Raw genomic sequence first — 13,030 nt, 5'->3', positions numbered from 1 at the left:
TACACCCTGATCAAGTGGGATTCATCCCAGGGACGCAGGGATGGTTCAATGCCGCAGACCAGCTGCAGTCGATGCAGGGTAGGAAGGGGAGAGGTCTCGGGCCGGCGAGTGAGAAAACAACCTTCGCAAGCAATGTGCAGGTTCCCTCTGAGAAGTCTCAGGGTCTGATTTATTTTTATATCTTTAAGCAATGGCTAGGAGGCATTGGGTGGAACATATTTACATTTTAGGTTGCCTTAGCAATTTCTATAGAAATAAAGGTTATTTTTTGCTAAATACAGTATATTTTTCCCAAGCTGATTCATTTCATTGAACATCATAAATACATTTTAAAAATTACAATTGTCCCCTTATTTACCCACACCTAAGCAGAACAGAAGGTAACTTAATCAAAATCTCTATATCAGCGGGGGTACAAGCAAGATTTAGTTAATTAAATGTCAGACTTGTCATCAGCTGGCCCTTGAGAAACTGCACAATGGTTAATGTAGTTTGCTATTAGCTCTCTATTTTTCTATACTTCTATTCATCTTGCTTAAATGTTATTTGGGTTCATGGCCCATGAGCAGGAGATGTTTACAGTACTTTGAGAAAAACTGAGTAACTTGCCCCTTAGTGTATTTATCTGTCTTAACTTTCTTTCTATTTCCCATTTCCCACTGTGTCTTACATCTAAAATCTGTCCTTTCAATCTCTTTATAAGACCCCTTTAGTAAAAAAGAAAGTCATCAATAGAAGAGAGGAGTTACAGTAGCAGGAAAACAGAGGGAGTTTTAGGAGAGATTTCTTTAGAAGTGGGTGTGACAATAGAACTGAGAGAAACAGGAATTTGGGACTTGTGAGCCAGATCAGATTTCAATACAACCTTGCCAATTTGCCTCATGGAGAATATGTTGTTAGTCACAAATACAATGATTCCTGTGACCAGAGTAACAATTGTAAACATTAGGGCAAGAAAAAATAAAACATGAGGGTACGATGTGTTCCACCCTCCTATTCCCCCAGCTGGAACTTTGTCAAGCAGCATTGGAGGTCGGTTGGGCTTCGCCAGTTCAATATATGAAAATTAATCAATGTAATACACTATGTCAATAGAGTCAAGGACAAAAACCATATGATTTTCTCCATAGACGCAGAAAAAGTATTTGACAAAATCCAACATGCATTTACAATAAAAACCCAACAAAAAATTGGAATAGATGGTCTCCACCTCAAACTGATAGAAGCCATCTATGAAAAACCAACAGCCAATATCATACCAAATGGTCAAAAACTGAAATCCTTCACATGAAAATCAGGAACAAGACAAGGATGTCCACTATCATCACTCTTGTTCAATATACTTCTGGTAACATTAGCCACAGCAATTAGACAAGAGAAAGAAATAAAAGGAATAAAGATAGGTTATAAAGAAGTCAAATTGTCATTATTTGCAGATTACATGATATACTATATAGAAGGCCCCCAGAAATCCACCAAAAGTCTTCTACATTTAATTACCAAATTCAGTCAAGTAGCTGGTTACAAGGTCAACACAAAAAAATCAATAGCTTTCCTCTACACCAATGCCAGACTCACTGAGACAGAAATAGGGCAAATCCTTTCACAATAGCATCCAAAAAAACTGAAATACCTAGGAATCATCCTAATGAATGAAATCAAAGGCCTCTTCTCTGAAAACTATGGCATTCTGAAAAGAGAGATTGAAGATGCTATCAGAAAATGGACAGACAGCCCCTGCTTCTGGGTAGAAAGGATTAATGTAGTGAAAATGGCCATAATTCCAAAACCGCTATATAGATTTAATTCAATTCCAATTGAGATCTCAGCAGCATACTTCATAAACCTTGAGAAAATAATTCAAAAATTCTTTTTTTGCAAGAAGTGACCCAGAATAGCAAAAACAATTCTAGGTAACAGAGACATGGCAGGGGGTATCACAATCCCCAACCTGCAACTCTACTACAAAGCTACTGTGGTAAAAACAGCATGGTGCTTGCAAAGAAACAGACTTGAGGACCAATGGAACAGATTAGAAGATGCAGAAAAACTCCAGACACTCTCAGCCATCTCATCTTCGATAAAGGAGCCAAATACCCTCACTGGAGGAAAGATAGCCTCTTTAATAAATGGTTCTGGAATAATTGGGCTTCAACTTGCCAAAGATTCAAACTAGAACTATATCTCTCACCATGCACTAAACTAAAATCAAAATGGATTAAAGATCTAAATATTAAAATAGAAACTCTGAACCAGTTGGAACAGAGGTTACGTAGAACCCTTGAAGACATCAATGTAGGAAAAGATTTTATGAACAAAACCTCAGTTGCCCAGGAACTAGCACAAACAACAAGTGGGATCTCACCTTATTAGAAGGCTTCTTCACAGCAAGAGAAATCACCAGCAGTGTGAAGAGACAACCCACAATGTGGGAAAAAAATCTTTAACTGCTCTTCCTCAGACAAAGGTCTACTATCTCGAATCTATATAGAACTTAAAAAGATCAGACCTCCCAAATTTAAAGACCCAATCCAAAAATGGGCATCTGAAATGAACAGACATTTCTCACACAAAGAAGTAGAAATAGCAAATAAATACATGAAAAAATGTTCAACATCACTGGTCATTTGAGAGACGCAAATGAAAACAACACTAAGATTCCATTTCACTCCAGAAAGAATGGCTGCTATCATGAAATCAACCAATAACAAATGGTGGTGGGGCTGTGGGGAAACAGGAACCCTGCTCCACTGCTGGTGGGAGTGTAGACTGGTGTAAACACTCTGGAAATCAGTATGGAGGTACCTCAAAGAACTAGGACTGGAAGTCCTATTTGACCCCACTATTCCCCTGCTGGGGATCTTCCCCAAAGAATTAAAAGAATCATACCACAGTGATATATGTGTGCCCATGTTCATAGCAACACAATTTGTAATAGCTAAAGCTTGGAAACAGCCCAAATGCCCATCAACTGGAGACTGGATAAAGAAAATGTTTTTTTTTTCATAAAACGGAGTACTACTCAGCCATAAAAAATGAGAAATTAGAGACATTTATAGCTAAGTGGATGCACATTGAGGCGATACTCTTAAGTGAAATATATAGGACTCACATGTATAAATACCGAATAGTTTCTCTGGTGTGGGAAACTGAAAGTGTAAATAAAGACTAAAACATATAATCAGTAGTGTGAACTAGGAAGAAAAGGGGCAAAGGGAAAGGAAGTGGGAGAGGCTGGGGAAAGGGAAGAAGAGAATGGAATTAATATAAGAAAATGGAAAAATAGGACGAAAATCTTTGTAAATAGGAATGGATGGTTGAAGGGAGGGCTGGGCAAGGATGAAAAATAAGAACCAAGAGAGACTATATAAAGGTGCAAATTTCCAATGATGAATGTCATTATATTTTATACCTAAAATGTATCTATGATTAGAATGAATAATTGAAAATGAAAAATAAGAAGGTCCAAAGGGTAGTGGTAGTGGGAGGGGCAGGGGAAAGGAAAGAAGGGAAATGAAAAATGGTGAGAAATAGAAAAAATGGAAATAAAGTCTTTGTAAATAGGGAAGAGTGGAGGGGGTGAAGGGAGGGCTAGGAATGGGGAAAAAATAAGAACCAAGATGCATCATGTAAAGGTACAAGTTCCCAAAGAGAAATGTAAATGTGTTGTATACCTAAAATGTACCAATAAAAGAATTGAAGAAAAAATGAAAATAAAAATAAAAATAAAATAAAAATGAATACATCATGTGAATAGATAATTTTTAAAAGGAAATACACAAATGGCCAACTTTCATGTGAAAAACACTCAATAGCATTACCAAACGTGGAAATGGAAATCAAACCCAAAATGAGACACAAACTCACTCTGATTACAATAGTCTGCGCAAAAAGACATGTGACAGATGCTGGTGAGTATGTGGAGAAAAATTAATTCATTTTTTTTAACCATGGATCGAATTCGGGTCCTTGTGCTTGCGCAGCAGGTGGCAAAATCACTGAGCTATATCCCCGGCCCATGAAAAATAAATTCTTAAAGAGTGTTTGTGAAAATGTAAATTTGGACAAGCACTGTGGAGATCAGTACATGACTTGCCCAAGAAAATAAAAATAAAATTACCATATGAGCCAGAAATTCCATACTGGATACTTACTGGTAGACAATTCAGTGGTGTACAAGGGGACACCTGCCCTGTGTCTACAGAGCACCAGTCACAATGGCCAAAATAGGGAGTCATCCAAGATTCCATTAGAGGCTCACTGAGTAAACGAAATGAGGCACATATATGCAATCCAGTAAAATTCATCTGTAAGAAAGGGACAATTCCCTATCATTCGTGTCAACATGGATGGATCAAGAAATCAAAATGTTAGGTGAGATAGCCAGTCATAGAAAAGCAAAAATGACAGGACTCTGCCCATGTGTGAACACTGAAAAACAGCCAAGCTTGAAGAATGAGTGAGCAGAACAGAGGTCAGGAATTGATCAGAATTGCACTGAATCTGTAGACCACTTGGAGTCCTGTGGATGTTTTAACGATAGTGGTTCTTTCCTTGAAAATGGGATACCTTTGCATTTGTTTGTATCTTTTAAAATTTATTAATATTAATTTGATCTCCAAATTATATAGAATTATAAAGGGTATATTGTTATAAAGGGTAGATTGTTGACTAAATGGTAAAATGTTCCAATGGAAGTAATAAATTTGATATCTTATTATATAGGAGGGTGACTATAGCCAGCACTAATGCAGCATACATTTAAAAATAAGTGAATAAATTTTAAATATCTCATCCTAAAATATGTGAATAAGTGACATGACAAATATATTGTTGGTCTAAATCATACCACATTATAAACACATCAAAACATCACATTATTTATATCTTCTTTAATTTTTGTGGAACTTTTGTATTTTAATAATTTAAGTTGAATATATTTGGGCACTGTAGCTATTTGATCTAAAAAGTAATTGTATCAAAATATGCATTGGATAGTAGTCTCATATATAACTAGAAAATATTCCTCTGCCTCATTCTTTAAACATTACAAACCCTGAACAAATTAGCTCCTACTTTATAATTCAGGCTTGTTTAGAAATAATGCTTTAAAAAATGCTTTGGGGTCCACATCTTTTACATTTTACAAGGGGGTGGAACAAATACAATGGACATTTACAGTTTAGAGGCTTTAAGGAAGCTATTGTGTTCAAGGACACTGACCCATACTTTCCTTTGACCCATGGTTCTCTCTGGTAGCTGCCACCAGCTCTGTGTCATTTGTGTCCTCAGTGATGTCCTCTTCTGTTGAGTGGTTTCCTTTGGAAATGTAGATTTCTAACTTTTATTAAAAGACAAACATGGCTAGAACTTTACCCTTAAGCACAGCCCAATAAGAATGTCCAAAGACGACTGGCATTGTGACCCACACATGTAATCCCCAGCACTTGGAAGGCTAAGGCAGGAGGATTACCAAGAGTCCAAGGCTAGCCTGGGCTCCATAGTGAGTTCAAGGCCAGCCTGAACTACACAGTTAGAATCTGTCTCAAAAAATGAAAAAGCTGAGAGAGAGAGAGAGAGAGAATCTCTAGTCTCCAAGGAGCAATGAGATCCCATTGGCATGAACCTAATACTCACCAGAGTCATTCTGTTTATCTGTTGAACCACATGCCACTCTCCATTAGCATTTCTAGTATGTCTAACCCACTATGCTTTTCTGGATCCTGGATAATTGGACTCCACCTCCCTGGGATGCCAGGTAGATCCTCACTAAGAGATACCTGAAAGCCACAGGAGCTCCGCATCCAGGACAGCAGCCTGGACAATGGCTCCATCATTATGGTCCCATAGTCCTGATGACTGTCCCTCCCTGGCCACCATCCTTCAGCGGCTGGCCTCTAGATGGGTCAATTTCCTGGTCTTCATATGGCCACAGGGTAAGGTTGAGGGGAGCAGAGAATGGCGGGACCTTGGGGGCAGCCTGCTTTGCTTGGTCTAATTAATTTCCATAGTTTTAATGCACAGAACTTCCACCTACTTGGTTATTTCTAAGTAGTTTACTATTTCTTCTGCTAATAAGTGGGTTTACTTATTTTTGGAAAGAGCTCATTGTTGCCATGTGGAAAGGCAACTGATTTTTATATACTGATTTTATAAGCTGTAACTAACTGAATTCTAGGCTTGAGCTAATTGTTTTAGTGCTAAAGTCTTTGACATTTTCAGTACATGAAATGGTATGATCTGCTAGATGATTTTACTACTATTTTTAACTGTGTAGATGCATTTAATTTCTGTTTTGTGACAAATTGCTCAACCTAGGGTTCCAGATCTATTTGACATAAGTGACAAAGTGAATATCCTTTTCCTGTTCCTGAACTTGGAGGCAATTTTTTAATATTTTAGGATTTGATATAATGTCACTTGTACTTTGACATATATGTCCTTAATTTTAGTAAAGTTCATTCTTTCTATACATAATTGTGGAGAGTTAATATTATGAAATGATGTTAAATTGTGCCAGAATGTTTTTTCTGTATCTATTGACTTGGTTGCATAACTTTTATGCTTTATCATTTTTAAGTAGTGTATTACACTTATTGAATTGTGCATGTGAAAGCGTCCTTGCATCTTAGGTACAAACTCCCTTTCAGACAGTGTGCGATCCTTTAGTGTTCTGTCAAATTTTATTTTATAGAACTTTATGAAGATTTAAAATTTTTTCCTTCAAGAATATTTGTCTTTAATTTTCTCCTCACACTACATCATGGCTCCACAAGCTTCTGTGCTGTTTCTTCTTCATTTCAGATCACAGTGTACAGAAAATATAATTATTCTCTGCGCATTTTCTAGGCTCATGATAAAGGGAAAACATATTGAGCTGTGAAACTCATAATGGCTCTTAAAGTTAGTACACAGGCATACAAATGATGTTAATACTTTCCATATATATTAGGCAAAAATTTATAACCAATACCAATAATAATGGAGTATAAATGATATAATTCTCCAAGAGTGTGATTTCCATAGTGATGAGTATCAAATATTTTAACAATACAAACCACACCCAATAAGTAGAATAGAAGACTGTCTTAGCAGTCCAAAGCTTCTGTATGAAATGTGAGAAAAATCTGTACCAAAATTATGAACAAAAAAGTTGCCATTGCCACCTGCATATATGTAGGTATGTGTTTGCTGTGTGTAAGTGGATGTGTGTACATGAGTTTCTACAACAGACAGCAAGAGAATTACTTGTTGTTCTGAAAAAAAAGCCATCCTATGATATTGATTTCATTTTTAAATATAACCATGTTACCTAATGTTTGAGATATATATCAGTGGATTCACACTGATTAAAATTTATTTAGCCACTTTTCCATGGGGAGGCATACATTTTAATTTAGAGAAAGCTATATTGTCTACAAATTTCTCTGCTCTCTACTTGCATCTCCTAAAAATATTTTCCCAATTAATTTCTCTTTATGGTTTTGTCTTTCAAGACACACAAAAAAGACGAATTTTCTGTGTAAGAATTCCACTAAGAGAAAGAAGAGTTTCCCAGGATGCTGGTAATAATTCTCTGGAAACTTTGGGAACATGAAATATCTGGCCATAAGAGGTATCAAAAAAACCCAAAGATAACAGGTGCAAAAGCATCCCAAAAGTCATAGGATTATGTTGGTAATGGACAATCTTCATATTATTTTTAAACTTCTATGACAGAGGTATTGAGCCAGTGTTGGAGATGCAATAGAGAAAGTGTTACCACAATCACCAAGAAAGTTTAGATGACACTTTTGGTATTGCAGAAGCAATGCAAAGAAGCAGAGCCTAAACAACCATTCTCATTGGTTCCTGTATTTCAAAGCACAGTGACAGTTAATACAGATTATACCAAGGACTGACTGGGACTGTGGAACACATGCAGCATCCCCCTGAATAAACTATGTTATGATCAAGACTAAATGAATTGTAAAAACAGAGCTTCATAAACAACAGTGCACCAACTTAGAGCCACAACACAGAGAAACTGCATCATTGATGTCACATGAATATCATATATTGAAATTATTGCCACAAGAATCTTGAAAAGATTTCTAATGTGTTCACTTCAAAATTCACCTAGTTAATTATTTACAGTTTTTGTATACATAAGATTTGTATACTTTACCATAAGTATTGATTTTGTGTAATTATCTCAAGATATTGTTATGTAGAGATCTTGCAAATTATTTCCATATCTGTTGAGGACAACATAACTATAAGCAGTAATATTTACCTGTTTCTGATAAATGTTTGGTCTTCTCACAGACAAATAACATTATGTGTATCTCAGGGTACACATATGTGAGTTTACCTTCAGGACTTTGGTATGGAAGTGCTTGATGAAAATTTTGCACACTGGATGTTTAACTGACTATTTTATGTTCCTGTCAACAAAGTACAAGAATGCCACTTTCTGCACACAGAATGCATTGCTGATTAGCAACAACTAACATGAAACTTTCTAGTATTTTTAAAGTATTAGTTGATTGTAAAGACTTTCTATGCTTGTTTTTTAAAAAGTTCCAAATCTTTAATTGCATGACTTCTATTTTTCTTTCTACTTTAAAAACTTTATTGATCTTAAAACACATGTTCCCTTTTCTTATGATGTCCTGCATGAACTCCTGTCCACTTGCCCCTCTCTGTCTACAGTGACCAGAAGAAACACATAGATTTATGCCCTGGCTCTTGGTGGCTGACCACGGGCTGCTGCAACTAGAGGGAATCAGCAGTGGATTGTGCACCTTGCTGTATGTGTGCATATAAGAGTGCTACCCGCAGGGAGGCCTTAAACCTGCATGAGTACCACTTAGCTCTATTCTCTCTTTCTATGTGAGCATTTTCCACTTTTTCTGATCTAAAACTCCTCAAATGGCTTCTCTTTCCCCAATTCACACAGGTGATGAACTGGTTACTATTTCAATGAAGATATTGAAATAGTCAGAAGAAAATATCTGTCTGTACTATTTCTATTGAGTGCCCACTAAATTCCCACATATCTTCCTGATTAACTCCTGTCAGTGTAAAGGATTTTACATGCTGCAAGAAAAAGCCAAATATTACCTTTATCTTACACCACAGATTTCTCTCACAGTCCACATTATCAGGGATTTTTTCACACCTTTTCTGTCTCTATTTTGCATCAATACTTTTTTCTCTTTTTCTTGGACTATTTCCCTTAGAATAAGACCACAGTCTTTCTGTAAGTGTAAAAAACATCTTTTTTAATTAAAGAAAAGTAAACTGGCCCCCTTACCCCTGTGAAAATGGTGGTGCAAGTGGCCAACAGCATGCACACCATGGCCTGCAGCCTGCATGCAACCTCCGTGCCCTCTGTATCCTGCCTGATTGGGCCCTGTGGGTTAGGGTGTGTGCTGTCCAGTCCTGCACACAGGACAGCTGTGCTCAAAGCACATAAATTCACAGAGAAACATGAATGGATAACAACAGAAAATGGTATTGGAATGGTAGGAATCAGCATCTTTGCACAGGAAGCTTTGGGAGATGTTGCTTATTCTAGTCTGCCTGAAGTTGGGATAAAATTGAAAAAGCAAGATAAGTTTGGTGCTTTGGAAAGCATGAAAGCTCCCAGTGAAATCTGTTCTCCTGTGTCAGGAGAAGTAGCTGAAATTAATGAAGCACTTGCAGAAAATCAAGGGCTTGTGGACAAATCTTGTTGTGAAGTTGGTGGGCTAACCAAGATGACAGTGAGTGACACTTCAGAACTAGATGAGTTCTTGAGTGAAGAAGCATATGAGAACTATGTGAAATCAACTGAGGAGTGAAGTGATACCCACAATAAACTAGTGTGTAGTGACTTCTTCCAGCCGTGTCTGGACAGAAGACCAGAGATGATAACTTTTAGCAGTAGTATAATGATGGAAAAGAAAGAAACTGATCTCATCACTGTTTCTGGATGAAAATACCCTTAACTCCATAGTGATTGCAGCTAAACACAATGTACATCATTTTTTATATAAACTTTATGATTTTTAGACTAGGCTACAGGTTCTGATATTCAGAATTCATGAAACTATCCATGATAAAATCTAGCTATAAAATTAATGTGATGCAAGGATAATACTATTATCATAGGCTTTACAAAAAACTTTAACTTGCTTATATTTCTTCCTGGATTTCAGTGAAAATACTCAGTGTGTCACTTGGACAGTGTCAGATGAAGAATGACACTCTTACTTTTGCAATAGACTGCATTGCCTGGGGCTGTTTTTATACAAGTCAAGGAACAGCTTTGCAGCACAATAAGAAACAAATAAAATATTCAACTACTTTTAAAAAAAGAAAAGTAAACTGGCATATTAAGTGGTATATATTTATCCTTTATAATATGTTCTGAAGTGTATATACATTGTAGAATGGCTAAATCTAGCCAAATAGCCAATGTATTGTTTCACATAGTTGTTATTTTATGATGAGAAAACATTAACATCCATTCTCTGTATATTTTCCAAGAATAAAATATATCATGATTACCTATAGTCACCATGCTGTTCATTAAATCATTTAAACTTGTAGTTTCCATTCTAAATGTATCTGTGTATCCTTTAATAAATAGCTCCCCAAAAACTATTCAGATGAACCCCATTGTAATAACTGTAATTTTAATTGCTACTTCTAGGATAGCAACTATTTTAGATTCCACATGTTAGTGAAATATAGGTATTTGTCATTCTGAGCCTGACTTATTTCACTTAACCTAATATTCTCCAGGTTTACTCATGTTGAAAACAACAGAATTCCGTGTTTTTGCAGCTGACTGGTATTCAGTGGTATCTACATGTATATCTATATTGACTTATATAGCTATATATGTATCTCACATTCTCTTTAGCCATATATCCATCAATGAAAAACCAGGCTGATTGCACATACTGGTTGTATTATTGTAAATAGGAATACAATTTAAACGCACTGACTCCTGCTTCTTAGTATGCATACACAGCATTGAGATTGTTGGGTCACAGAGTGGTTCTAGTTTTAATTTTTTGAAGACCCTCCAACCTGTTTTCATAATCGCTGTATGAATGGACATTCCACACAACAGCGGATGAGGGCTGCTTTTTCTGGGGATCCTTGCCACACTTTTTATCCTTTGTCTTTTTCATGACACCAATTCTAATGAGCGTGAAGTGATATTACCTTGTGGTTTGCATTTGTGTATCCCTTATGATTTCCAATCCTGACCATTTCATTATGTATTTGTTGGTCACATATACTTTCCCTTTGAGAACTATCTCTTTAAATGTTTTGTATATTTTTTAACTAGCATGATTTCTTATTACAGATTTGAGATCTTTATATATTTTGAATTTTTAAATTTATAATTGGCAAGTATTTCTTATTATTTAGAATGTATATTTAATCTGTTGGATTCATTTGTGGTACAAAACTATTCACTCTGATGTAATCCTATTTGTCTTTTTTCTTTGCTGGCCTATATTTTTAAAATTATTTTTAAATAACTTTATTATCAAACACACACACATACAAAAATTAAAACAATTCAAAGAAGAAAAATGCAAGGAAAAAAACTACAATAATATTCAAATACAGTAGAACTCAACCAAAGCAAAACTGAAAAGCACTTAAACATTTTTCTATGTAACTTAAGAAAGAATCTCAACCAACAAGACACTAGAGGATGTAATTTGTTTCAGAAAGATCTCCAAAACAAACTTTGAACAAACAGTGGTCTGGAAAGAAACTCCAGTTAACTGGCAGACTCCACATAAGCCAAGCTTCTCCCTAATTTAAATTTCAATGAAGTCATATGACACACGATGGAATGCAATCCGAGAAATATGTTATTAAGCAATTACACCATGTGTATCCTTAATTACACTTTCATTTTCTCACACTAGAGAAACTATTTGGTATTTACACATATGTGGCCTATTAATTTCACTTAAGGGAATGGCCTCAATATGCATCAATTTAGCTATAAAAGTCTCTAGTTTCTCATTCTTTATGGATGAGTAGTATTCCATTTTACAAAAATCACACCTTCTTTATCCAGCTTCCAGTTGGTGGGCATTTGGGCTGTTTCCAAGCTTTCACTATTACAAACTGTGCTGGTTTAAACATGGGTCCACATATATCACTGTGGTATGATTCTTTTAATTCTTTTGGGAAGATACCCAGCAGGGGGATAGCTCAGTTGAATGGGACCTCTAAGCCTAATACTTTGAGATATCTCCATACTGATTTCCACAGTGGTTGGACAAGTCTGCACTCCCACCTGCAATGGAGAAGGGTTCATTTCTCAGCACATTACTGCCAGCATTTGTTATTGGTTGATTTCTTCATAACAGCCATTCTTTCTGAGGTGAGGTGTAATCTCATTGTAGTTTTCATCTGCATTGCTTGAATAACCAGTGATGTTGAAGGTTTTTTTCATATATTTATTTGCTGCTTTTACTTCTTTGCCTGAGAAATGTCTGTTCATTTCAGATGCCCATTTTTGGATTTGGGTCTTTGAATTTGAGGGGTCTGAATTTTTTCAGTTCATTATATATTTTAGATAGTAGTCCTTTGTCTGAGGTACAGTTGCTGAAAATTTTTCCCACCTTGTATGTTGTCTCTTAGGTCTGTTGGTGGTTTCTCTTGCAGTGCAGAAGCTTTTTGATAAGATAAGATCCCAGTTGTGGATTCTTTGTGCAAGTTCCCCCATGCCACTGAGGTTTTATTCATAAAATATTTTCCTATACCAATGTCTTCAAGAGTTCAACCTAAATTATCTTCCAGCAAATTTAGTGTTACTCTCCAAATATTTAAATCTTTAATCCACTTTGATCTTAACTTAGTGCATGGTGATAGGTATGGGTCTAGTTTTAATCTTTGGCAGGTTGAAATCCAGTTTTTCAAACACCACTTATTAAATAGGCTATCTTTCCTCCAATGAGGATGGTTGGCTCCTTTGTCAAAGATGAGGTGGCTGAGCATATCTGTAGTCATTTCTGCAACTTCT

The 13,030-nt window shown here is 36.0% G+C and overlaps 1 protein-coding gene across 1 annotated transcript; it reads left to right on the top strand.

Moving 5' to 3' along the window:
• Positions 1-9,308: 9,308 nt before the first annotated feature.
• LOC101720613 (glycine cleavage system H protein, mitochondrial) lies at positions 9,309-9,827 on the top strand. The gene has a single exon (XM_004841210.1). The coding sequence runs from the start codon at positions 9,309-9,311 to the stop codon at positions 9,825-9,827; it is 519 nt and encodes a 172-aa protein (XP_004841267.1).
• Positions 9,828-13,030: the final 3,203 nt, after the last annotated feature.

Source organism: Heterocephalus glaber, unplaced genomic scaffold (genome assembly GCF_053883595.1).
Source record: "Heterocephalus glaber isolate CG9 unplaced genomic scaffold, H.glaber_assembly_v1.0 deba00001673, whole genome shotgun sequence".
Taxonomy (NCBI): domain Eukaryota; kingdom Metazoa; phylum Chordata; class Mammalia; order Rodentia; family Bathyergidae; genus Heterocephalus; species Heterocephalus glaber.
This window is presented reverse-complemented; position numbering and strand designations above follow the sequence as displayed.

Bases quoted from the DNA above. Each gene is read 5' to 3' on its own strand.
- LOC101720613 (XM_004841210.1), top strand. From the start codon at position 9,309: ATGGTGGTGCAAGTGGCCAACAGCATGCACACCATGGCCTGCAGCCTG.